General features: G+C 37.0%; 1 protein-coding gene across 2 annotated transcripts in view; it reads right to left on the reverse strand.

Annotated features, from left to right (window-relative positions):
* The window catches only part of SLC9A9 (solute carrier family 9 member A9), a 180324-nt gene that overhangs the window by 57039 nt on the left and 97643 nt on the right, over positions 1–25642 (reverse strand). For both annotated transcript variants that reach the window (XM_077785661.1, XM_021536919.3), the window contains exons 10-12: positions 21969–22082; positions 20406–20517; positions 14896–15049 (exon numbers count right to left, since the gene is read on the reverse strand). In XM_077785661.1, coding sequence (XP_077641787.1) covers positions 14896–15049; positions 20406–20517; positions 21969–22082 — 380 coding nt within the window. The remainder of the gene's footprint in view (positions 1–14895; positions 15050–20405; positions 20518–21968; positions 22083–25642) is intronic.

The raw sequence follows: 25642 nt of genomic DNA on the forward strand, positions 1-25642 counted from the left end.
GAGTTTTATATCTCAGATGAGAACTGGGACTTGGAGAATAAGAGAATCCCTAGATATCATATTATAGTGTTGAGGCAGCATTGACTTTGAAGGAAGGATGGGATTGGGTCCCTTCTTTGGTAGTAATGATGTTACTTCTTTTGAGTGCCAACCCAGTTAATCCTGACAAAGGTGACCTTTTGAGATACTGAATCACAGCACAGTATGGGAAAGTTGTCACGAGGTGACTGTGATGCCCCCCATCCAAAATCTTTATTTTTTTGGGGAATTAAAAAAGAGGAGCAGATACATTTTGATTTCCATTACTTTAAGTCAAAGGTGTTGTATTTTGAATAACACCAACCTACATATCTTAAGGAGCTACTGGTGATGGCAAGTGCTTTTTTTGCTTTAAGACGTTGCAAATGGGAGATTTAAACACACACATGCATCTGTGTATCGTCTTTTCAATAAGAGGCAGTAAAAAAACCACAATATTGATCAGCCTCTGTGTGCTTTAAGAATTTAATTATTATTACCATGCCTCTCCCCATGCTGTGAGGAAGTACAGATCAAATCCTCTGTACACAATATTGGAAATGTATTAATAAAAAAATCCCTGGCACATTATTAAAAAATATTTTCAGTTAATGCAGAAAGGCAGAAACACCACTGCATTACAAAAAGTATCATTTTTGCACATAGTAAAGATCCTAACTGCTACTTTACTGAAATCCATGGAGATGATTAGAGCTTTTAAAGAACAAAACAAAAAAACAGTCAAGGAATTAGGCTGTTTTGTTGATGCCTTGCTTATGTTACTAATAAACTTTGTCAGCTAGGAAAAATGAGAACTGATTTTACAGGAGATGCGTATGAGAAAAAGAAACTGTACACAGATATATTTTGACAAAATCCTATAGATGAGATTAGTCAATTTCTGGCTCAGAAATAACAGTTCCCTCCAGTGAATTATGTCAATGATTTTTAAAGCAGTAAAATGTTTGTTCTCTGAATCACTTTAGGTGTCTGTTCCTTTATTTTCCTTGAACATAAACAGCACAGTGTTGGAAAGAAGCCCAGGCCATAGTAGATGCATTATATTATTGCTAATGTGATTAACCCAGAGTAAAACATTAAATCCTCCTGAGGCATTAGTCTAAATAATGAGATGACCAACTCTAAGTTCCGTGGGCTCACGGCATGGGATAAAATACACGATGCACTTCATCTCTTGCATTGACATTTGAAATTTATCATATGAAGCTGGCACTGGGAGCAATTGTGCACAGAGCCATTGTAAGGCAGAGTAATGCTGGTCAAGCCTGGTGCTCGTTACAAGCAGAACGTGCTGAGTAAATGCTCTGCCTCTGCTGCTGGGATCTGATGCCATGGAAGCCATCACCCTTCTGCCCATTTAGCCTACTCCTTTCACAAGAAGCTTGTAAATCAGCTGCATTGTTTAAGATCATATTTAATTCCTTCTTTGAAGTATGTTCACCTAAGTTCTAGCTGAAGTGCTCAGAACAGCACGGAATTGTAGTAAGGACTTGTATGGATTGACTGACCCAAGGCTGCACAAAGCAGGTTGAAGGTATATTCTCCTGTGTACCATATAAGATATGCTGTACTATTTTTTAAAATCAAATATTAAATCAAAGTGGAAGTTCTGAATTCTCAACACTGTGCAGCACAAGGGTGTGTAGAGCTGAGGTCATTGCTCATAGGCAGAGATGCTGCAGTGCATAATCTGAGTAAGCACTGATAGGATCTTTCCATGTTTCCTTATGTAGGAAAAAGGGCTCAGACTCAGGAAAATGTTAGGTATTTACCTAATTTTGCCTAATTTTTCATTGTCTGATGTACACAGTGCCAGTAATTATTACCCTTTTGTTTAAATGACAGAATAACACCTGTGCACGTTTGTGTCAAAACACACTTCAAAGCCACTTTAAATACAGCAGGATGAACAGTAGTGTCTTTTCTGAAGGCAATGTTCTAAGACACTGCTTAATGGAAAATTAACTTCTCATTTATTTTCCACCACTTTGCTTCTCAGCAAGACAGAATAAGATAGTCGCTCAAAGACACCCATTTTACTTAATTTTTAGTATACCATTTAAAACCCCAAACCTACATAGATGATATCCTCCTGATATAGCAAATACCAATTAATGCATAATGGTCTTTTTGACAGAGTGACTATAGAAATGCTGGAAAAGTGTGCTTTCTTTATCTAGTGTTTATGCTGTTCAATGTTTTTATTTCATGAGTTGTTTGATAATTGCACTGTTTAGTTTAGACAGTGCAAATATCTGCTGATTTTAAATTTGTTTTTGCAATATAATCCTTCTTTAAGAAACTTGACCATCCTTACCAGTTTCAAGCAATACATTTAGATATTTTGTGACTTTTTAAAATAATATTGAGGCCATTCATACAAAAACTTACTGTACCTAAAACAGACACGGATCTATTTATGCTCTATGTATTTGCAGTGTTTGTAATGTGAGGCAATGCAAAGCTGTTACATAAATGTGTGTGTGTGCATTCCCACAGACACCCTCCAAGCCCTTGGTCTGCAGAGGTTTCAGAGAGGAAAAAATATTTTCTGATGCAGTTGGGAAATTTGGAGCAGATGTCATCCAAAAGTGAGACCTGCCAGTGGCACAGGGCTCGTGGAGCAGCAGATGTTGCTTTGGGACAGAGCTGTTAGGGGGCTTTGTTTCCTTTTCACTTTGCAGGTGATTCTCCCTTGTACAGCAACACCAGTGAAAGACAGACACTTGTGAGTTGGTTGCTGTGGTTATCAAGAACTATAAGAAATGGCCTTATTTCTCAGTGTGCAAAGGCCCCTTGTAGAGTTCAAAAAATACACTACATACAAATGCTAGGCTTGGGGTTATTTTGAATTGCTTTTACTCATGGTTTTCTTGAATTGTTTTTATTCACATTTGTCTTGAATTGTTTTTACTCACATTTCTAAATATATATGATGTGCAAAAAATTTATTTGGAGAGAATAAGAGTTTAAATGGAATGTAAATGATCCAGAAGTTCGAATCTTGTGCCCTTACAGATGAAATTAAACTCGAATTCGTGTATTTGTATTGTGTTACATTGAATTCAGAATGGAGGAACTATCAGGCATTTGTTTTGCATTTGAGCTTTCTTATTCTGACAAAGAAAGGTTTCAGGTGTCAATGTTGGCTTTTTCCTTTTGCATCAGCAACTCAGCTGTGGCTGCAAATCCCTCGATTCTGTTGATCTCAAGTCAAAAATTTCCTGATTTTGTTTTGGTAATGAGCCAAATTGGCATTTTTGCCTCATTTGCTGGGGGCTAGCTTGTAAACATGTGTTTTGAGATTTTTTTTTAATACTGTCTGCAGCAGTCCTTGCAAACTTTTCATGAACAGCCAGGAGGAGGGTTAATCACCCCTTTGTTGAACAGTACTTATAATGGGGAAACACTGGTAAAACACTTTCATTTTAATTAAATTAAGTATCTTTTTTCACAAGTGCATTTGAAGACACTCTTCAAAGTTTCTAGTGCTTGGGTTTTCTAATTTAAATTTTGTCTTCTCTCTCTATAGCCATATACAGCTTGAGCAATAATCCTGAAGCACTCAGTTGGAGTTTAAAATGAGTGCAGGGGAAAAGGAGTTCTGGAAGGATGAGATAGGGAGTGTGCTATAAAGTTTCATAGTTTTATTTAAGCTTCTTGTGTTGCTTTGTAGTGTGTTGGGAGGTGTTTGCTGCATCATGGTTAAGAAAAGGACTCAATTCCCATTGCTTTCTTGTAAAAATAGGAATAAACTGCTCTATGTAGCAACTATGAGCTATCTGAATTCTAGCTGTGATGACAAGGAAAGCAATAGCTTGCATGAGATTAAGAAGAGACAAAGTGAGAAAGTGGAGTGACAAAATTGCCTTGATCAGGGATTCTGAAAGCATAGTATACTTCTGCCTACAGGCCAAGAAAATAAATGAATGTCATTATGACATCCTGCACCAGCTAAGGATCTGTCCCCATTTCTCCTCAGCTTCCCTGGGGCTCTAAGTACTTTTCTGTGGCCAGTGACTTCAGGCAATGTGATATTTCTCTTGGTGTATTCATAAATATGTGATATTTTGGTATTGGCTTCAGGTTCCTACCTTACTGAGTACAGCTAGTAAACTTCAGAGCTGAAAGGCAAGTCTACTGCCTAAAACAAGTCTAATGCCTAAATCTCCCCAGAGATTCACAGAATCATTTAGGTTGGAAAAGATCTTTAAGAATGTGGAGTTCAACCATTAGCCCAGTACTGCCAAGTCCACAACTACAGCCTGGCCACATCTACATCTGGAAAGACAAGAACCTTCTTCCCTTCTTTTGTGAATTAACTTTATTTTTAAAAGTGCATCATTACTCCTTTCTGGGACATGAAAGCTGTACATCATATTGACATTTCCTTAATCTAACCTGGGGAGCTTGTATTTAGAATTCTGATTTGCAATGGAAGTGATAGGAAAGTGGCTCACACTCATTATGACTTAGATTTCAAAGTCACAGGGTGATACAAAGAAATCTGATGGAGAATTCAGTGTCTCTTTCCCAGTATTGCATTGAGCATAAATAAGAATGTACCTTGGCTGCAGACTGTCTTTTGGAATTAAGTTGAGAAAATAGAATTCAAATTCAAGTATATGTATATGTAAGGGTTACTAGATCAGAAAGGATGTGAGCAGTCATTCTTCTGTAGACTAATGAATAGGGTACTGGAAGACCTGGATTCTGAATTTCTGTGCCAAAGATTAATGTATTTTAGTTGATAACTCATTTAAAATGGAACAGAAATACTTGCTTGGACAGAAGCTGGCATCTTCTTTGTGAACGCATTAGCCACCAGTCTACACAATAATTTTATCTCATTTTCTAGTGAATTAAAATTATTTTCTAACTTCTCTGTTTTCCTTACCTCATGATGCATATGCAGCCAGACATAGAACTGGTGAGGTTTGGGCTAGAATTCTTCCAGAAGGGTGGAAGAAATTGAATGAGGCAGAGGAGCAAAGCATCAAACCCACGCAGGCACGAGGGAGAGCGGGGCTTGGCTGCTGTGGCTCGGTGGGAAACAGGCTGCCCTGGCACCTGCAGGGATTCTTTGGGGTGGAGATTAGAAAAGGCTCAAATCAAGATGCAGGCACACTCCCTGAACCCACTCTGTAATTTCTGACCAGGCTTAGTGCTCATGAATAAGTGAATAGCAAAGGCAACCGAGTAGCTCCAAGGTCACCCTATACAACACTTTGTACGATAAAATGAGCAAAGAGTATTTGGTTTTTTTTAGCATTCCTGTTTGGGTATTGTACATAAACAGCACTTATACATAAACTTTTGTACAAACATCTTTTCTGTATATTTATATGCATAGAAAATATTTTTGATTTATAAAACCATAATTTTATGCATGTTTTCAAGATCCCTTTATATATTTGTCACTATAACAAAATGGTGTATCTATTTGGAGAAGTCAAAAATGCAGAAGCAGAATATAATTTTAAGAGCATTGAAATCAAGTACTTCTTGCTGAGACAAGAGGTGATTTTCTCATTTAAAAGCTCATCAATGTACTGACCAACCAGTCACTGTTGGGCTGTTTCTGATAACTCACTATACAAAAGTCTCTATTACACTGTAATTATCTGTTTATTAAAAGCTAAAAGCCCAGACTACCATACAGAGACTAGATTACTTAATATCTGCTTTAATTAACTTTTCACATTCAACTAATTCTGGAACAATTTGATAGGCTTGTTATCAAGCATGCCAGAACTGTCCTTCCACTCTGCATTTTAAAAAAGAACACAAAGTTCAGAATTTCCAGAAGAATGCTTCATGAGAACTGAAAGTTTCATGAAAGTTGAAGTCACAGTTCTCTTCTACCACAAAGTTCCTCTGCAAACCCAGATGTACCCAGTAATGTTTTTATTTTTTAGATTCATTGTTTTGTTAAAATATTTTTATGTCATAGTCCATATGTTGCATAAGACCGTTAGGACCTGTAAAATCCCAGATCTTGCCAGTTAGCACCTTTATTCTTGTTGGAAGACACAAGGTCTGTTTTCAGGGTTTTTTTCCTTGATGTAGAGTTTAAAAATAGAATGAAATATTTTTTTGCACTTTGTGGAATATTTGATAACAGAAAGCTAAAACTACAGGAAAGATTAAAAAAAAAATCTGAGAATGTTTGAAAACTTCTTGGTCTTTTTCATACTGAAATGATATATTGGGCCATGCTGAAAACTTTAATCCCTTCTAAATGAAACATTCATTTCATATTTTCTTACTGAAGAAATTCTAGTATTCTTAGTCAATCAAAATAGGAGAAGGATGAACATACACACTTTCGAAATTATGTAAACTAACAAATGTGAAAACCATTAATTCCATGCTCTTCTGACAGCATCACACAGTTCTTAAAATATCAAAGTTCAGTGAGTTTTGTGGCCACTTGTTTTGCAGAAAGCATCAGTTTCTGACCAATAATAGAAAGAATTAAGCAGTATCTTGTTCAATAATTGAAGACTGGGAGTCTAAGATTCATCTTAGTAAATATGATCATTATTTTTTATAGAGTCCAGTTTGATACCAGATATTTATCTTAAATTTTAAAGGCTCAAACTTGTTTTTTGTACCTTTTGCTTACATTCAAATGACACAGTTTGGACATACGATTGAAATAAACTGGGTTTATGCTTGCTCCAATTTAATTCTGACAGAATAGTTAGAGCTCCAGATTAATTTGGGATATTTTGGTAGAAAGCAATCATCAGTCTCATTCCAAAGTTCCAAATAAGTAAGATGTTCCCTAGAACTTTTTCCACATTGGTTTATTTGATTCTTTGTAACTTGAATAACTTCATTATATTGACTGCTGCATAGCAGTTACCTTTTGTATGACAAGGAGAAAAGTTTTAATGGGAGAAAAAAGTTACTGCATTAGATGGAAGAAAACTTTTTTAGCATACTCAGATGTATCAAAGCAACAGTATTTTAAAATAGGATAAACCATATAGTTTAATTGACACAAATCCAGCTGGATGGTTTCTATTCCAAATTATAGATTTATTTATAGTTTTCTGGAACTATTCATGGGTTTTGGCCTGTGGAAAGTTAATCTTATAATTTGCTGCTAGTAGACTGAAAGGCATGAATCTTTTATTGTTGTGTAATTTTCCTTCTCTCCTGTACCAAAATATTCTAGCAATAAAAGAGTATCTTTCATATATTTCTTTTTCTGTTTTCAATAGCCATGTGGAGCTAGACATACAAGCTGTGTGAGGTGGGATTTAACTGTCTGCCCTGTTAGGAGACTGCCCAAAATTAGACCCTTCTGGCCAGTAAAGACCAACAGAGTGATAGCTGGAGTCATGTACAAATCATGCACGAGTCACAACTGCAATCCAGAATCTCCCATTCAACATCTGCCCTGAACTGCCTTCACAGTGTCAGTCAGAAAGCCAAGTCCTCTGTATTTTAGTCTTTTATTTTGTTATCAAGCACAAATGTTTATAAATCTTGTTTAGTGCCGTTCAGGCAAAATGCTGTGGTGAATAACTGTGAGAGATCAAATGCACACCTAATCTTTGCAGAGAAGTCCCCTGCAAATAAATGACAGGAATTTCAGGAGATCACTGAGATTCATTACCTGGATGATTTCTCATTTTTATATAGAAATGAAAGGAAATTATCCAATTTCTTTTTTTTTATAATAACATCCAAGACGTTTAATATCCAATTTTTAGTGCTTCTTGATTTATAGCATTTCTCAGGCTCATCATGCTCTAGCTACCATTCAAAAGCTGTTACCATCTTAACCCTTTCAGTGTGGGGGTCCCCCAAGAAATGTTTCCTTTACTCAAAGATAATTTGATGTGTAATGTTGAACTCCTCTGGGTTTGAGGCAGAATGCCTTTGTAATATGGCTTCAGTCAGGAACTCCAGACCATTTGCTATTTCTTGTGTTTACTGCATACACAAGAAATATTTCATACACACAAATACAGAACTGGTGGCAAAAACCACCAACCAAAGAAAAAGTAGCACATCTACCAATATTTTTGTATTAAAAAAGGTCTTTGACTCAGTTCTAACCCAGTATTTTAGCCTGTGCTACTACAGGGGATCAAGAGAAAAAAAGTAATAAACCAGCATCTGATCTTTTGCTCTCTGTGACCCCTGTCACAAGTAATTAATACATTACCATGCAAATTATTCAAATGCTGAATGTCAGTGATCTCTTGGCTGAACCTTTCTGCCTTTTCCACTGTCTTCCTGGACCAGTTGCTCCCCACCCTGCTGGGTAGGTGAGTTACTGGGTGGACAATGACTGGCAGCCATGCAGTTTCCTAAGTATTCACAAATTCCTTTTTTCTGTTGTACACAGAATATGTGCAAGCATGATGGAGCTCATCAGCAAAACAATGTGTCTTGAAGATAATGCTCCTTCAATAACTCTGGGACAGCATTTCCTCTGAGCTGTCCATTTTGTGAGCTGTCCATGAACACACGAAAACTTCCTTGTTTGTTTAATTTTACTTGAATAATTTTCAAGGTATTCTTCACAATCATGAAAATCACTTTTTAATGTAGATTTTGTGACCTGAGAGTCTGCACATTGATCATTAGTGCTAGTGCAGGAATATTCAAACTATCATCAGTATAAAAGGTGCCACGCAGAAGGCTGTCCTACAGATGTTCACAGGAACAAATAGTTAGCCAGCTAAGGACAGAACATTAAAAATAGTTGCAGCATTTATGATTAGACTTGTTACATTAAATTACAGCTGTTTCTGGATTTCAAAGGGGTTTTTTAGGATTAAATGCTTTTCCAGGCAAAGACAATGTGATCTCTCTTGAAAGTATGCTTGGGTGGAAAAAATTCTCAATGGGCTGAAGAGATTTGGCTGAAATTGGCCTCTCAACAGAAGGGTTTATTGCAGCGTGATTTAAATACACACTGTACCATGGCTAAAGTACAATATGACCCTGCAAACCAGATCAAACTTTGTTTATTGGAGATATATTTGTTACTGAGAGGGAACACCAGTTAGGCTGATTATGACTGTTCTAAACACAAAACAAAATAATAGCCAGTACAAAGTGCAGAGAAATACAACTGTGCTCAAAAATATCCTGCCTTTATTTGCACTGTTCATCTCTATGTTGTGGTCACTCGCAAATTACAATTGAAGACTCTGTTTCCAACAGTAAATAACAGATGCTTCACTTCAAATAAACTGCTTTCCTGGACTCTAGAGGAAATATGACCCAAAGGAATATGGTTATAGAAGAGAGAATCTGCCAAGGCCAGGAAAAAATATTTAGCTAAACCTTATTTTCTAAACTGGCTTTCCTTCTTCTTCATAAATGAGGACAGGAACATGTGTTCAAAGAAATACAAGCAAAAAAATTAATAAGGTTCATAATAATTTCTAGGTATTGAATTATGGATCATCTGAAGATATGTACACACACTCTTGGCTGGTACATTCAGTGTGTCTCATGAACCAGCTGTGTTTCAGGATGGATAATCCTTGTGTGTTCATGTGAGGGAAAAAGGAAAGCCAAGATGTCCACCCTTAATTTAGGAATAAATGAGAGGCATTAGACATAACTCTAGTTTGACTCTAGTTCATAGGAATGGCTGTAAGGAGATGTCCTGCCTCATGCTCTTCTCCATGAGCAGAGCAGCACTCTGTGATGCAGTGCAATATTCTGATGAGGCTTCTCTTAACCCGGCACAGGATCATTCCTCCTTGCCTCAGCTGACTGCAGCCTGGTGCCCAGATCACCTGTCAGGAGCCCATTCTGTCCAGTGCCTTTCTGCAGCACCCCCTTGAACACAGCTGGACACAGGGAATGCTACTACAGAGTTTGGGAATAATGAAAATAATATTTTTTTATACTGAAGCTGTAGTGGTGTAATCCTGGCCAAGATCATGTAACAACATGGTGTGTAACTGTGAGCAACTCGGTGAGCTACTGTGGCTGCTCTGTCATAAAGTTCTGTCTTCCAGCAGTCTGTAACTAGCTGTTAAAGGGTTGAGATAAACACAGAACCATATTCTATTAACCAGATTTTTGGGTTGTTTTGTGGTACACAGCCATAGTCATACACAGTCATGGCACAACATTTCATACCACTGCCCATCTGCATCCCTAATGAGCCATCCTGGTAAACATATGCACTGCCTTAGCCTTTGATGTTGAAACAAACTATTGGATACTGAGGGACCCAAAATGTTGGATACTTCTGCTGACTGCGAATCTGAGTTTTGTCAGCCTTGGTCATCCCCCAAAAATGGGGAATGCCAGGCCTCAGTACTTAGAGAAAATTGGATGTTTGGAACTGAAGTTTTAGGTGAACTAGAAATGGTGTGATTTTAAGGGCAGCCAGGCACACAGCTCTTTTCTAAAATTCATTTATCAACAGCAATGGCCAGATAGGCACAGTAGTAAAAGCTACAATTCAAAGCTGCTGAGTATTTATTTAGATTATGGAATAAAATTTGTCCTATTAACTGAACAGCTGCAAAGAGATGCACAAAGAGTCTGGGAATCTCTTGACAAACATTTACACAGAAGGTGATGATAAACAAACAAGACCTAATACCTAGCACAATGCTTTTATAGGACATGTTTTATTAACAGCTTTGAATTTTTGCTCTGCCTGTCAGGAGAATCCTTTATTCTCAAACCTCTCACTGCAGATTTACTGTAAGATGTAGCTCTCTATTTTTAATCAGAGTATGGGGAAAGAAGGGAATTATATATCCAAAAGCATTAGCAAGTAATGCTTAGTGTCTCTGAAGGCACATTTAATGAATAGCTCAATTTGACTGCGAACTTAAATGGCTATCTCTGTTTTGGTGTTGATGTATTATGAAATTATTCTCACATGCTGATCCAGGGTTATTCATTGTCTGCCAAGAACTGCATATTGTAGTCCTTTCACATGGGGAGTAAAAGCAATTTTTTTTCTGTTACAGCTTTAAGATAAGTCAAAAGACAATGTATTACTTAGGAATGTGGTGCAGCCAGCTCTGCTGTCGGTGTGGCAGCTGATAGTGCTGCAAACACCTGCACCACCTCTGTGCTGGAAGCCTGCTCTGCACCAGACAGATGGGAACTTCCAAATGCAACTTTATCTTCAAAAAGGGAACACACAACACCCCCTGAAACTCAGAGTTTCAGGTGTTTAGAAAGGAGACAGCTAAAATAAATAAGACACTTCCAAAAGTGTGTGTTTCATTCTATTAGAACAAAGTGAAGAAATATTCAGTCTTTGCCAAGAATTGTAAGACTAATTTTGAAGGCTTCTGTGTATGAGTAAATGCAGTAGTAAAATGAGAATTATTGGTATGGATTTCTTTTAAAACTGTGTTTTGACATATAGTCACATTTAGACATAAATTTTGTTTTTAGCAGGTCATATTTCCAAGGCTTTAAGAACTTTTCTCAGATTCAAGATAGAGTTGGAGTAGGAATATATGTTTTAATAAAATTAATTTTTTAAATAAAGGGAACAAAAATTATTATTAATAAATTAAGTGGATTTCTGGGATCCATTAAGCTTTTTTTTTTTTCCAAAAGCTCTCAGCTGGTTTCTTGTGACACAGCTGATTGGTATTGCTGCATTATATGGGAGATGGAAGTTGAGCCTTTTTGGGTAGCACATGGTTAATTTTGATAGTGTATCTTACTATATGCTTTAACAACAATTTTTAAAGTGTTGTATAAGCCATACATATTCCTGGAATAAATTAACTGGTAGCTATCTCTGAGGACACATCCTAATCTTGCCTCTAAAAATAGAGTGACAGATTATATTTACATTATGTTAAGTTTTAACTGAAAAAGAAAAGCATGGATCTGATGCTATTGCTGTGAGGAGAGGGGGACAATTATGGGAAGTCCAGTTATTATGGAAACAAAGACTGATTTTTTTTCAGAAGTTTCATTTATATTCTTATTTTAAAATTGTCATTGTAAGGGACTTATCATTCCCTTATACACCAACTGTCCTGGACACTGTTATGAGAACTTCCCAATGTAAATTATTGAGAGAGCAATAAATAATTGAAACATGGTAGAATATGTGGGCAATATTATACAGCAAGAAGGCTGTATAATATTGTATCTGTCTTCTGCCCTAACACTGTAATGCATTATGGTAGAGCTAATGGTGAATATATGGGTGTGAGTTCTTTCTGATTTATGTAATTTTTACGTATCTTGAACTGAATGGATGATATATTTATTTATGTTATAAATCCAAACTGTGGGTAAGTTGGTCTGTACCATATAAACTCAAGCATTTATCTCAAGGATAAGACTGAGCTGTTGACCTTGAGGAGTTTAGAGTTGCATCTCCTGAACTAGTGATATGAACTGGACCCTATTTCACAGAGGGAGAGGGGACACAAAACAGTGCATGTGGATGAGACTCAATCCATCCAAATAGATTCAGAAATCACATGCTCCTCTCTATTAGTCTCTGAATACCTCCAGTTCAATTAAATACAGTCTCTGCCAGATAATCATTTTATGACGAAAAATTGGCAAAAAAAGCACACTCTGTTTGAGACTGTTATTTGCTTGATTGTGCTGTTTTTGACCATTCTCTCCTGAGAAGGTTTGCCAATACAGCAACTTGTAGTTTCTGCAGGGAAAGCCAGTGTACTCACTGTGATCATTCATATATTTTTAATTTCCCGGAAGCGCTATTTTGATGAGGTGAATACCTTTAGTTATTTAGATTAACTGAGCTGGCACTGTACTTTGGATTTAACTGACAGTGGTAGATCTGGTTCCCTGGAACACTGGGGAATCTCAGAGAGGAGTTTCAAACTGCCCTGGGAGGGTGCTGGGGAATTACACCAAGCAACTGGTGTCATTTGCCACAGCTCCATAACTTTCCTCAGCAAACTCATCTACCAGAATCCATACAAGTGTCAATTTTCATGAATTACCACCACCTTTGAATACAATTACTTAGCATAATTAATTAAGACTAAAAAGATAAATGCTTGTAGCTGAGGACAAAAGTCCACATTGAGCTGTAATAAATTATAAATACAATTAAATATCTTCACTTGAAGGAGAAATCAGAGCCTCAAGATAAATTTGTAATTAAAGATGTCTATTTAAAATTTTATCTCAATTTGACCTCCTCATAATTTATGATGATGTATGTTCCAATGTCAAGAAATTAAGTGGAAATTATGAATCTAATAGCTTTATAGTAAAAAAAAAAATCAATATCCTGATTACTAACCCAATTTATATTATTGATAAAAATGTCTGGCAGATCTGATGGGACTCAGAGAAAATCCTCAGAGATAGGCATTTCATATCAGTAATCATTGTCTACTTTCAGTGTCTTTGGTGAAATCTATTGTACAAGAGGCCAGAGAAAGAAGCGCATGCATTGAACAGTATAAACAGTTAATATGAGAGTCAGCCCCTCACTTGTGGTCTTGGGGGAGCTTTGCACCTCTGGGTAGCACTAAGTAGCAGAAGAAATGCCATTGAATCCTATTAATTTTCTTGTTAGTGAAAGCACTGCATAGTCTTAATTTAAAAATTCCCTAAAGAGCTAAACCACGGGGGGAATCTAGTGTGACCCAGGCTCTCAGACTGCACATTGACACTGCTCACAGCCTTTTTGCCTCATTGTATTCTCAGCATTATTCCTTATCTCCCATTGTAGAAACCCAGACTGATTTGCTCCCCGAGATCTAATGAGAAAGCTCTTCCTCACCCACGTTTCTGTTGCCACATAGAAAAACTCTCGCTGACTGACAGTAAAAAAGTGGCAAATCTCAGAAAGATGACTGATAGTGCCGGAGTGTATCCAAACTGTAATGGCCTTGATTGACATTATGGGACATGAGACATGTCATGAAGAAGAATCAAACTGTCACAGAAATAGAAAATCTCCACCCTGTACATGGATGCCTGCATCCCTGTTTATCCAGTACGCTAGTCCTTATTTTGTCTGCAGTTTCATCTATGCTCTTTGTAAAAGCCCCATTTTGGTTATCTTCAGCTGCTGTTTTATAGCAAGAGTCTGACATGAAGGTTTGTAATCAGACACCATTTTGCAAACAGGAAAACATATGCAATATATAGAATAAATGGTAAGGAATTGTGAATTGCAGGCCTATCTCGATACTGAGGTTTTCTGTGGTGATCTTGCAAATCACAGTAGGGAGTTGTGAATGGATTGTGAAGTAACCATAATCAATAACCAGCATGAGTACACTCATTATTAAAAGTTGGGTTTCAAAAAAGCACACTTGGAAGGACACTGCATTTAAATTAGATCCTTTTTACTCCAGTTTTCTATTTCCCTCTCTCTTGTAATTTAACCTCCCTTGTCATTCGCTGCTCTCTGTGAATACAAGTGACTATGAAATAATTTTAAAAATAATATAGTGAAGAAGAATATGCAAAACAATGCGTAATAAATTAATGCCTGAATGAGGCAGCAGCAGAGAAAGATTTTTCCAGCATATTCTCACTATAATCAGAAATGCACGATTTATTACGTGTTTGTGTAATAACTACAGATTTTAGGATGAAGGCAAAATCTGCCTGTATAGCTCTTTCTTTAGCAGCAAGGAGGACACTATTAAGATGTATTCATGGTGTTTAAAAGGAGCAGTAGTGAAAAGAACTCTCAGGAAACAAGGATGTGACTGACCTACGTCTAAGCCCATAACAAACCTAGGAAGAACCTGTTCCTTGTGGTCTGGAGCCTCTAACAGGTACATAAGCACTCCCTTTGTGTGTGCTAAAGCTCATAAAAAGCACACGCGTGAGCATTAGGAAGCTGTAAGGACGTAGGGGTGGATCTGCAGTACTGACCTGATGTGCAGCCAGGTGAGCATTGGGGTGGTGCCCCCCCCAAACACCCAGACCGTGAAGAACACCATCAGCAGGGCTGTGCTGAACATCATCTGCTTGGGCTGCGAGTCCGTGTCCCGAATGGCCAACGCAAACGCGATCGCGCCTCGTAAGCCTGAAACCAGACACGGGTGATGAGCGTCACGCGATGGAGAAACAGGATTTTAATGTTTACAGTCCAAACCCCGTTCCAAGGGCAGAGGAAATGTTCAGATCATAATCCTGCTTATAAAGTACTGAATTGTGCTAACTGAAAGGGTGGGATTTAATGCAGCAAATTTGCAAGAGTGAACAATGAAAGTACTCTCATATTCACATAATAATCATGCTTTTGTTTTATGTTCACTGAATTCTTTGTCTTGAATAATTGCAAATTAAGTAGTAATCTGAATTTAATGCAGGTTGAAAGAGAAATCTATATCCTATGTTAAGTAGGACTACTCATGAAGTTAGGAGAAAGTGAAAAAGAGGATTGACATTAAAATCTGTACCTAAATATGCTATTCATTTATTCCTTGAAAATATAGAATATATTCCTTTAAAATAATTTAATGTTCTAAGACTAGTCAGAAAAACATGACTTACAAGCAATAAATAGTTTTTCAAAGATGATTTTAAATATCTAAAAGGGGATGCAGAATAAATTAATGTATTTGAAACATTATAATAGTTGTAAAATTATACACCCATAGAGACTGAATAAATAAGAAATTACAAAGGTGTTGAAAACAACTAAATGAGTTAAAAAAAAAAAAGCCCCATAGGTAGTAATAAGGGGACTAAATAGGTTTTGATGAAATGCCATATTTAAAAATTGAGGAGGAAAAAGCCTGCTAGTGCCTGCAGCCCTCAGAATGCATAATACAAATAGTACTCCATATTTTCCAATGCCTTTCACTTATCTATTTAAATGTACTTTATCGTTTTCCAAAAAACTTCCACAAAATAATTCTAGAGAGCAAAGTCATTAAGTGTATACAATGCATGCTAAGCCCAAAAAGTACCTTGCAAAGTATTGAGAGATTAAATCTAGTAATCAAACCTCTTGTGAAGCACTGATGACATGCAGAATCATTTAATTAACTGCTAAATGCAGCTATTTTTGGCCTAGAATGCCAAAGCTCTTTAACATTACATAGCTAGAATGTGAATTATTTGGTGTAGAAACTGGGCCTCCAATTATTTGGTATAGATGTTTATCCAGGAAACAGTAAAAAGCCATTTCTGCAAGGAAAAAGCAGACATGGGTTGCACTATCTGAAAATACTCAGTGGCAGCAGGTTCAAAACCCTGCAGGCAGACACTGGGCTTGTCCTTGGCTTTGCTTTTGTGTAAAAGACATCTCTGAGGATACAATGCTTTACTATTTTCTAACAGGGAAAGAATATAATCTCATTTTAGGCATGTATCTGAGGAGGGAGTGAACTACTGCTGAAATGGTCTCTATTTCAGTGGTTGCAGTGGTAATCTGGATTATTAGAACATCTACATTTCAGTGGAAAACAATGCTGCTTCCCACAGTTGCATCACACCTTTAATTTTAAATCTAAAACACCTATTTTTGTAAGAGGGAATACATATATCTACACACACACATATATAAAAGATAATTAGAACACCTTCTTGAGCAGTAGATTGGCTGTTTCTTCAGTTCAAAAAAATAGTGAGTGACTTCTCTGCATTTTTCATTTATAAAAGGCTTAACATAGTCTTTAAGAGATAATTAAATTTCAACTAAAGACATGTCTAAAGCAAAATAAATAATCAAGCTAAACAGCTAAAGCAGTGGGAAGCAGATGAATACACTTAAAATGTAAAGACTCAATGAGAAGCAAGGAACACTACTATATGTGTGTATATATATATATATATATATATATATATATATCTCAAAATATATATATATATATATATATATATATATCTCAAAATACTTTCCAGGTAATAATACAAATGAAGGAAGGGAATTTTAACAACCTCTGAAAATGCTGAGCTACTGAAATGGACTGAAGTTGAGGAAGAGTAAATTTGCTGTAAAACTTCAGGGAATGCCACCAAAGCCCAGTGAAATGATTGGATGCAGTAGATGTTGGTACATTTGGGCAGAGTGGTGCAGCAAAGGACCAACTCTGATGAACCATTAGCAGAGATTTTCTTCCCTCATCTTTCAGAGGTGCACTGATGGCAGCTCTCCACATCTGTGTTAATCCATTCATCCTTGGGCTGAATCACAGATTTCCTAACAGATTTTTTTTTTTTTTTTTGTGCCAGCCATTAGGGAGTCATCTTTAAGCAATGTTCTTTAATGTGCCAAAGCCTTCAAAGCAGACCAGACCAGGGTTAAGGTCCAGAGTCCCTAAACAGGACTTGTGTGCCCTGTAGGGCTGTGAGCCATCCTTTGCCCACATCCCACACAAACACCTCTCCAAACCCAGCCCTCTGAAGAGTCCATGGGCTGGAGTGTTTCTTGTTGGTGGGAAAATAATCTGCCAGGAAAGAAGACTTTCTGTGGGTAGCCCTGGTGTTGTTTCAGCTGTCGCTTTCTGCTCTTTTCTTCCTTGCTTTCTTTTCTATTTAGCTGATTTCTTCACATTGCAAATTCCCACCTCTGTGTCTATATGAGTGTGTAGATGTAAATGCTTGCACAACAGCTGTCTGTACATGGGCATCTTTTGGCTTAATTCTGCATTTGTGTTCATCTTTTCAGACTCCACTGATGCTGTAATGCCTTATATTAACAGCAACCACCCCTGTAGCACTGTGTCCCAAAAGCCTCTCTGTTGCCTATTTATGTGTTGTAGAGAAGAAGAAAGCAGAGTAAAAAATAAATAAAGATGTTGGGAGAAGAGTGGAAATTGCTATAAAGTCTAAGACTTTAAAATGTTTCTTTTTCACATGAGCAGAGACTGTTGGACTGCTCACTTTAGCTGATGTTCAACTTAATTTGAGAAGCCCAGGCTTAATTAGTTCTTGTATAAAGGACTAATCAAGTTTTCATTTACAATGGAATTTTATCAGGAATCACGATTAAAAACAGTTGTAGAACTGAATCCACCCTCTGTAATGTATTTTTAGAGGAGTGGTAGAAGCAGATAAAGAATGTGATCAATCAAAATGCTCCATAATCCACGTCCAAGCCTAACTCTTCCACCTTTTCTCAACTGTATTGATATGCATCCAAAAGCAGAACTTAGTGACTTCACGAGAGTTCTTTGCAGAGTAAGGTATAATCAAAGGCTAATCAGCAGTGTACTTGCCTGACCTTAATTGCTTTTCTCAGCAATCACTTCAGTGATTGTGGCAGTAAAACAAGCAGTAAATGTTTGGTGGATTTGGTAATAAGATAGAAAACAAAACTAACCCCAAATTCATTGTTTTCTTCATCTGAATATTTGATGCTGTGGTGAATGAAGGCCATTTTTCACTATGATCAACTAGAACCTGATGCTTTACCAGAACAGTGAAGGTGGTAAAACCCACATCGAGGTGGTGGATGCCCCATCCCTGGAAACACTCCAGGTCAGGTTGGATGGGGCTCTGAGCAACCTGATCTAGTTGAAGATACCCCTGCCTATTGCAGGCGGTTGGACTAGAAAACCTTTCAAGGTTCCCTCCAGCCCAAATTGTTCTATGACAGTTGCTATAGATCATTGTAGATAATTTCCTTCAAACTCAAATTCAATGTTTTGTTTACTCATCAGAAATGTGTCTCTTTTCTGGCAGCCATTGTCCTCTCTGCTTATCACTATATGCAGTATTATGAGTTTATAGCACTATGAACATTATTGGCAACTAAACACAAATCTTGGTGCATCTTAAAAAATAAAATTACACAGAAAATCTGTGTATCCTGTGAAGTGTGCAGCTGCTGCAGATTATGCCATTACTTTATTATAATGTAAACACATTTTTCTCTACAAAATAGAGGGGGTTTTATCTTTGAAAACTGATAAAAAATACCTGAGAATTTTTACATTTACATTTTAGAAGCCCACAATACTACTGTTTCAGTTCTCAGCTGCCAGATTGTCCTGGAAAGTTAATGTGTGTGAGTTCTCACATTCAGCTGCTGGCTGCAGGCTGCTTTCTGCTCCTGTTCTGTGGAGAATGAAATTTGAATGCAGAAAACAAGGACAGAAAAGTTAAAGAATAAGAGAGATTTCAGAAGGTTTTCCATCCTATACTTTAGCTGATGAAAACCATAAGCCAAAATGGAGCCCAGGAACTAGATACCAAAAGATATGAAGCTATTTTTCATGCTGTTGTCTAGCTGGCCACCTGCTAGGCTTACCAGGGGGATCCCCAGATCCAAGTCACCCACGGAACAATGGCAGGGAGCAGTTGGGCTGAAAGGCAGCTCCTGCTGGATGTGTCATCATCCCTCACTCCAGTCTCACCGGAATTAGCTGACATTTTCCGTGGCAGCTTTTGGCAGAAGGATTGAATGGGTATAGAAATGAACTGCTGTGTTGCTCTCTAGAGAGCTGGAATTACACAGGCACAAATGAGGCCCCCTGATGTGGAGTACTCCTGATGAGGGAGCTTGAAATGCAGCACATTGTATTTCACTCGTTATCTGGCTAAATGGATCTCTGTACATCAAGGCTGTCAATCGAGAACTTTTATCCATACAAATGTGAAATACATTTTTGCATAAAAAGCAGGAAAATTAAGCAAAAAATGTGCTGGGTTTCTAATTTTAGAAAATTATATCATCAATAGCGTAGGGGTATCTGCATTTCTGTCTTTTACTGAACAGATATTCTTAGCTTATAAGTGAGTTTTTCCTAACTAGCATTAGAAAGTCAAGTGGAATTATTTCTAGCTTGTACAAGTAAAAAAATACGGAATCCAGATGAGCCTTAACAGGTCTGGGGAGGGTGTGCAAATCAGACTAGAACATGGCTCCCTCTTCTGGATTTTAATTTTTTGTATTATTCTACAAGGTTAACAAAATAAATAAAATTAAATATCAAGCTGGAACACATAGGAAAAGGTCTGTGGAATTGAAATGATCTCATCTCATGTTTAAAAGTAAAACTGTTCCAGAAGTTTAAGGAATTGCCAAAGACCATGTTTGATCTTAGTATCTAACACTGTCCAGGTTGGATATTTATTTGCTGCTATGTAAAATACTTCCAGATATACTACAGGTGTCTCTGAAACAGCACAGCAAAATTATTGCTTCCCCAAATTGTCATGGAAGTGTAGACAGGTGGGGGACAATGGATTGAAAGACAGTGGGTTCCTGGGCAGTGAGTTTCCAAAATGCCAACTAAAACAGGGCAAGAGCACAGTGAGGCTGATCAGAAGACATGCATTTGCTTCAGTAGCTTTGGAGAAATGACCTTGAGTTTTAAGATAACAAATTCTTTGTGATCCATGTGGCTTTTTCTAGTGATAGATGACTATTTTTGTCATTCACTAAATGTGCACAGGAAAAATACAAAAAAAGCCAAAATAGATCTTACCTGAAAACATCATCATGTGCTGAAAGGCCCAGGGAATCTTTTGTTTTCGACCCAAGTTCAAAAGGAAAGAAAGTGGGTATATGTTGGAAGCTCTTGCTACAAAAATTGCCACCTAAAATGTAAAATGTTGAGGAAAATAGTGGACAAACAACTGATAAAACCAGAATTAACCCAAATATTTATCTAAAATAATTTTTAGATGTAATTAAACAAATATGATATTATCTTCTTTCATGTTTTATATGCCATGTTCTAACGCTCCCTGTTCAGTGGCAGAGATCTGCCTTCCCCAGACATCCTAGTTTTATATTCATCATAATATATCTCACTTCAATCACTCTACTTCTCTCATCACATTTGTGTCACATGTGACTTCATCTTCAGCTCTTCAGGAAAATGCCCATCATCAATTGCAGAGAGAGCATTATCTCCTTGAGCAGCAGTTTGCAGAGGATAAATGTGCTTTTGGACCTGATTATTACTTCTTTATTTCCTGGAAATTCTTATTGTCTATATCCAGCACTTTTTGCTTTTTCTTCCATTTCTCTGTGGAGATTCTTCTGATGAAGTTCTTTATTACTCCGCTGTGGAACTATCCCAAAAGTTGCCTTAATTAGAACCATGAGGCCGTTATCAGATTTTAAAAGGCAGTCTGATCTCCTTATATATGCCTTATATATGCCTTATATATGCTGTGCCACTGCCCTGCCCCATCTTGGGGCTGCAGGACAGGCTGTGCCACTGCCCTGGTGGGGCACAGCCACTCCTGGCTCCTCGCTGCCATCCAGCCCAGCCTGGAGCCAAGGGAGCTCTGGTGCAGTCCTGATTATTCATTTAGAAATTACATATAACAATTACTGCACATCAACAGTGCTCCCAACTTTCAAAGCTATTACAGTTCATTTAAAAGTGATAAGCAGAGGGCTGCTGCTCTGAGCCAAAAAAAATCATTGAATAAATTGTCAGTGTGAAAAGAATCTATACTGCTGTACAAGTAAGATTTATTGAGAAACCATGGCAGAATTAAAGACACAGAGCTTTTCTTACCTCTTAGGCACATGATGGTGTAAGTAATTCCATGTATGCTAGAGATATCAAGTATAAAGAAGGAAAGATTTGAGCAAAGCAGAACAGTGTGATTTTTAAGGACTTCATATTATTTAAGTAGTTTTGGGGAAGTCCTGCTTATGGCACACATCTGTGTGGAGGCAGCTCTCCAGTTTGTGGATCTGCACTGGCTCCAGACAGGAAGAAAGGTTTTGTGTTGCACCTCACTTGTAAACAATTGGCAAAAGTTCCCCATATGGTTTAAAGCTATTTGCCAGTAGCAGAGGAGCAAAACATTAACTGTCCAAAGAACATGTGCTTACATGCATTGGGGCAGTAATTAGGATATAGGAAATAGATGCTCTTGGAATTTACAATATACTGATTTTTAGTATTAAAGGAACTGATTGGTTTACTTGTTGACTTCTTTTTTCACATGGAACATGCATTCTTTTTTTATATATACACACACACACACATGTACGGAGATATGTACTTCTTTAAAGCAAAGGATACAAGTGCACCAAATATGAAAAGAGGATTGAAGATGTGATTTTGAAACGTAAATAGCGCGAGTCCCATGTAACAGAAGATGACATTCTCAGCCAAAAAATTCATGAACTCGAACAACTTAAATGAGAGAGAAAGAACATAATTATGACTCATGTCTACAACAAACTAATGATTATCCCAAGCTCCCTTGAAATACAGAACTGTTTAGATGAAAGGAACAGAAATTGCTGCTGTTTTAATGGTGGATTTTAAACCCACCTAATTTGCTGGCAAATTAGACACAAGGTGTCTTTTAGCTTTAAAAATCATAGTTGCTTGCATGTTTTCCTCTGATTTGTATTTGAAAACTTGTCATAGACAACTGCTAAAACACATAAAGAGCAAGTAAGTTACAAGAGCTGCAATGCAAACTGCAGGGAAGCTGAGGGAAATTAGCTTCACTCATGTTTACAGGGGCGAGCCTGGGAAATGGCTCATGGTTACACAAGTGCCTGTGCATAATGCAGCCCTGGGTATGGGTACACTAAGGCCTAGGGAGAAAAAAAAAACATCCTAAATGGACTTTTAAGTACTCGTTCCTTTAAAATATAGCATGGTCTTTCTTATTACCATGAATATTATCTTGCAGATGGAAACTCTTATTGCACTCTATGGACATCAATATCAATACTAATTTCAAACCAAACTGTTTAAAATGTCATTTACAGGTATTATAAAATAAGCTTAAGATACATGAGTAGGGTAGAATTTCTTCTGTGAAAAAACAAGCAAGGCAAAAATATTTATTTGCCTTGAGGGGATGTTTTTTTATTATATTTGCAACTGATTAAATTAAAACTAATAAAATAAATTTTCTTATATAACCACATCTGGAAAAAAAAATCAATCATTGCTGCCAAATAACCACAGAGAGGAAAAGTCTGAAGTCACTTTGAGCTCGGGATTCTATGCTAGCAAATCCTGGTCCAGTGTTAGGACTGAAGTTTGTCAGTGTGTCTGCAACCAGCCATACATCAATATCCAGAATGTTACTATGGAGATGTTTTATTCATCTTCAGTGGGCTTATGTATTTTTTGTAATATGTTTGTGCTTCTAAAAATAAAAATCCTGTAACAGTCACTAAGATTTAACAAAGGAAAAATGAGAGCTGCCACAAACATTAAAACAAATTTGAGTGGCAGAATGGCAAAAACCCATTAGTATATGGGAGAATATTTTGGACCTCATGGCAGCACCATCAATTATCTTAAGCACATATTCCATAGACCTCATTTTGTGCTGCAATACTGAAAAACATTAAAACAACAGAAAATATTTGCAGGTTAGCAGTCTTTAATTATTTAAGTTTAGATGAGAGGAACTAGTTGTCAAAAACTTCTAAGTATGGGATCTTGTGACCCATAGTAATTATGATAAATTCTTGCATTTCCACTCGGGAGCAAATGTGATCCCATGTATTTGTGGGAATATCATCTGATGCATTATTTGAACCAATAGAAAAATATACCAGGAGTGCCATAACAGGATCTACACCTCTCTAAAATTGATATCTATGTATATATGTATATAGGTTTATGTGTATATATATATATATGAAACTGGGAAGGATACTGCTATGAGGACCCACAACTGCATACTTTAATTGTTGGGGTGAGATACAGTACTCCACAGGTTTTAAAGCTGAATGATATTTCATTTTTCATGTAGAAAATCTCATTGAAGACTCAAAAAAAAAAAAAAAAAAAAGTAGATGTACTATTAACGCATTTTAGAAACAGAAATTCTTAAACTAAATTTCCCTTCTTCTATCTTCAGAACTTCCCTTAATATACATTTTTTGGAGGAAATTGCCTTTGCTCTATACTTTTTCTCAGCAATCTTACTAAATTCAAGCTTTTACTCTTGCCTGGAGTGCTTTCATGGCGTAGCTGATTTTAAATTTCTCACCCCTTGTCTCCCAGCAATCTGATCAAGATACAATCTTTATGGATTTCTTGCAAATCCAGTTTAATGCCCCTTTTTCATTTCCCCATAACTTTACCTCCTTTTACTCACTACATGCCTCCTGCTTCTTCCTACCTCAAACTTGCAGGCTGATTTCAGTAAAAGTTAAAGTGAAAAAAAAAAAACCCTCATTCCTGTCTGGTGTTTGCACTCAACATGAACAGCACATTTTTCCTTTGCTCTCTGGGTGAATGTGTTGTGTCCCACAGCACAGCCCTGCTGCTTTCCTTGGTCTCTGTTCACGGTGGATGCAATATTTGCAGCCACAGCATCTGTGTCAGATGCCTCCAATGCTGGAAATGAATTGCTGGACGTGATTTTTTTTTTTTTTTTTTTTTTTTTTGGTGAGAGCAAATATAATCCAAATACTGTCTTTTTTTTTTTTTTTTTTTTTTCCTGTGAGTTTTTCTTTTTTTTTTTTTAATGTGTGTGTGTCTTTGCTGAACTGTGCTGGTTTTTTCCTCTTATCTCTAGTTTCTCTGTATTTTGATCTTTCACTATCAGAGCACGGCTTGCTTGCTGGGAGATTAAATCCAGACTACTTTTCTTCCTTTGTGTAGCAAAAATCCAGGTGCTATTTCAATAGCTAGATCAGAGCTGGCTCCACTCCTTCCTATTCTAATCACAACCATGATATGGTCTATTATCAAAGATTCAGCTTCTTAAAATGGTAACAGTAGATTGTTAGCTTCATTTAGAATCTTCTGTGTTCCCCACATAGTTTGCTCTCTTTTTTAAGTCTATCAGTCACTCATATGGCACATTTCTTCACTGACTGCAACTTATTCAAATTTCTCACCATGAGTTAGAAAAAATTAAATAAAACAACTGCTTCAGAACTAGTTATTGTCATAAAAGGAGTGATATCTGAATACTTTTTCCTGGAACATGACACTTGGTGATATTGCAAAAAAATTACCCACTATTCTCTTGACTTTACTTTTATTCCTGTATTTAAGAGTAGTGTTTTATTTAGAGTTCGGCTTCTGTGTTTTGTTCAACAGTAATACAGAGCCCATGGAGATATTCCATTTAGCACTTTACTGTCAGTGCTGTGCAGCATAAATCCCTTCAGAGCAAAACAATTTGTTCTAAAGAGATATTCTGAAAACCATGTTAAGAAGCAGCTTCCATAGGAGTGGTTTCCCAAATTGTCATGCCTTTCAGTCAAATGTTTCTGTAGTTATTTTAAAGAGGAGATGTAAGGATCTTTTAATGAGAAGTAGAAAAATAGGAGCAATAGGCTTTCAACTGGAATTTAAACATTCTTGGGTGATCCAAGGAGTTGCACCATCCACAGCAGCTCCCAGGATGTCCCAGTAGTGCCATCCTCTTCTGTCTGAGGGGCCATGAGCCAAGTCCATGCTGTGGTCCATGGGCTGCTTAAATGCTATTCAAAAATTTGTAATATTTTGAATATATGTACTTGCAAGTGGGATTACTTTTGTGGGAAGAAAAAGTCAGGATTAAAGTCTTCTGGATTCCAAGTGTTTGGAAGTATTTTTTCTATAACCATAAAATCCCTTCCCTTGTCACCCACAGAAAACAAACCTCTTTCTCCTCTCAATGAAATTGGCATAAAGTGCTTATACACTACTATTAGTTTTCCCAGGGCTACCAGAAAACCATTTTAATATACCCATAGCAATAAAACATTTTTTTGTTATAAAAC

This window comes from Lonchura striata, chromosome 10, assembly GCF_046129695.1.
Source record: "Lonchura striata isolate bLonStr1 chromosome 10, bLonStr1.mat, whole genome shotgun sequence".
NCBI lineage: Eukaryota > Metazoa > Chordata > Aves > Passeriformes > Estrildidae > Lonchura > Lonchura striata.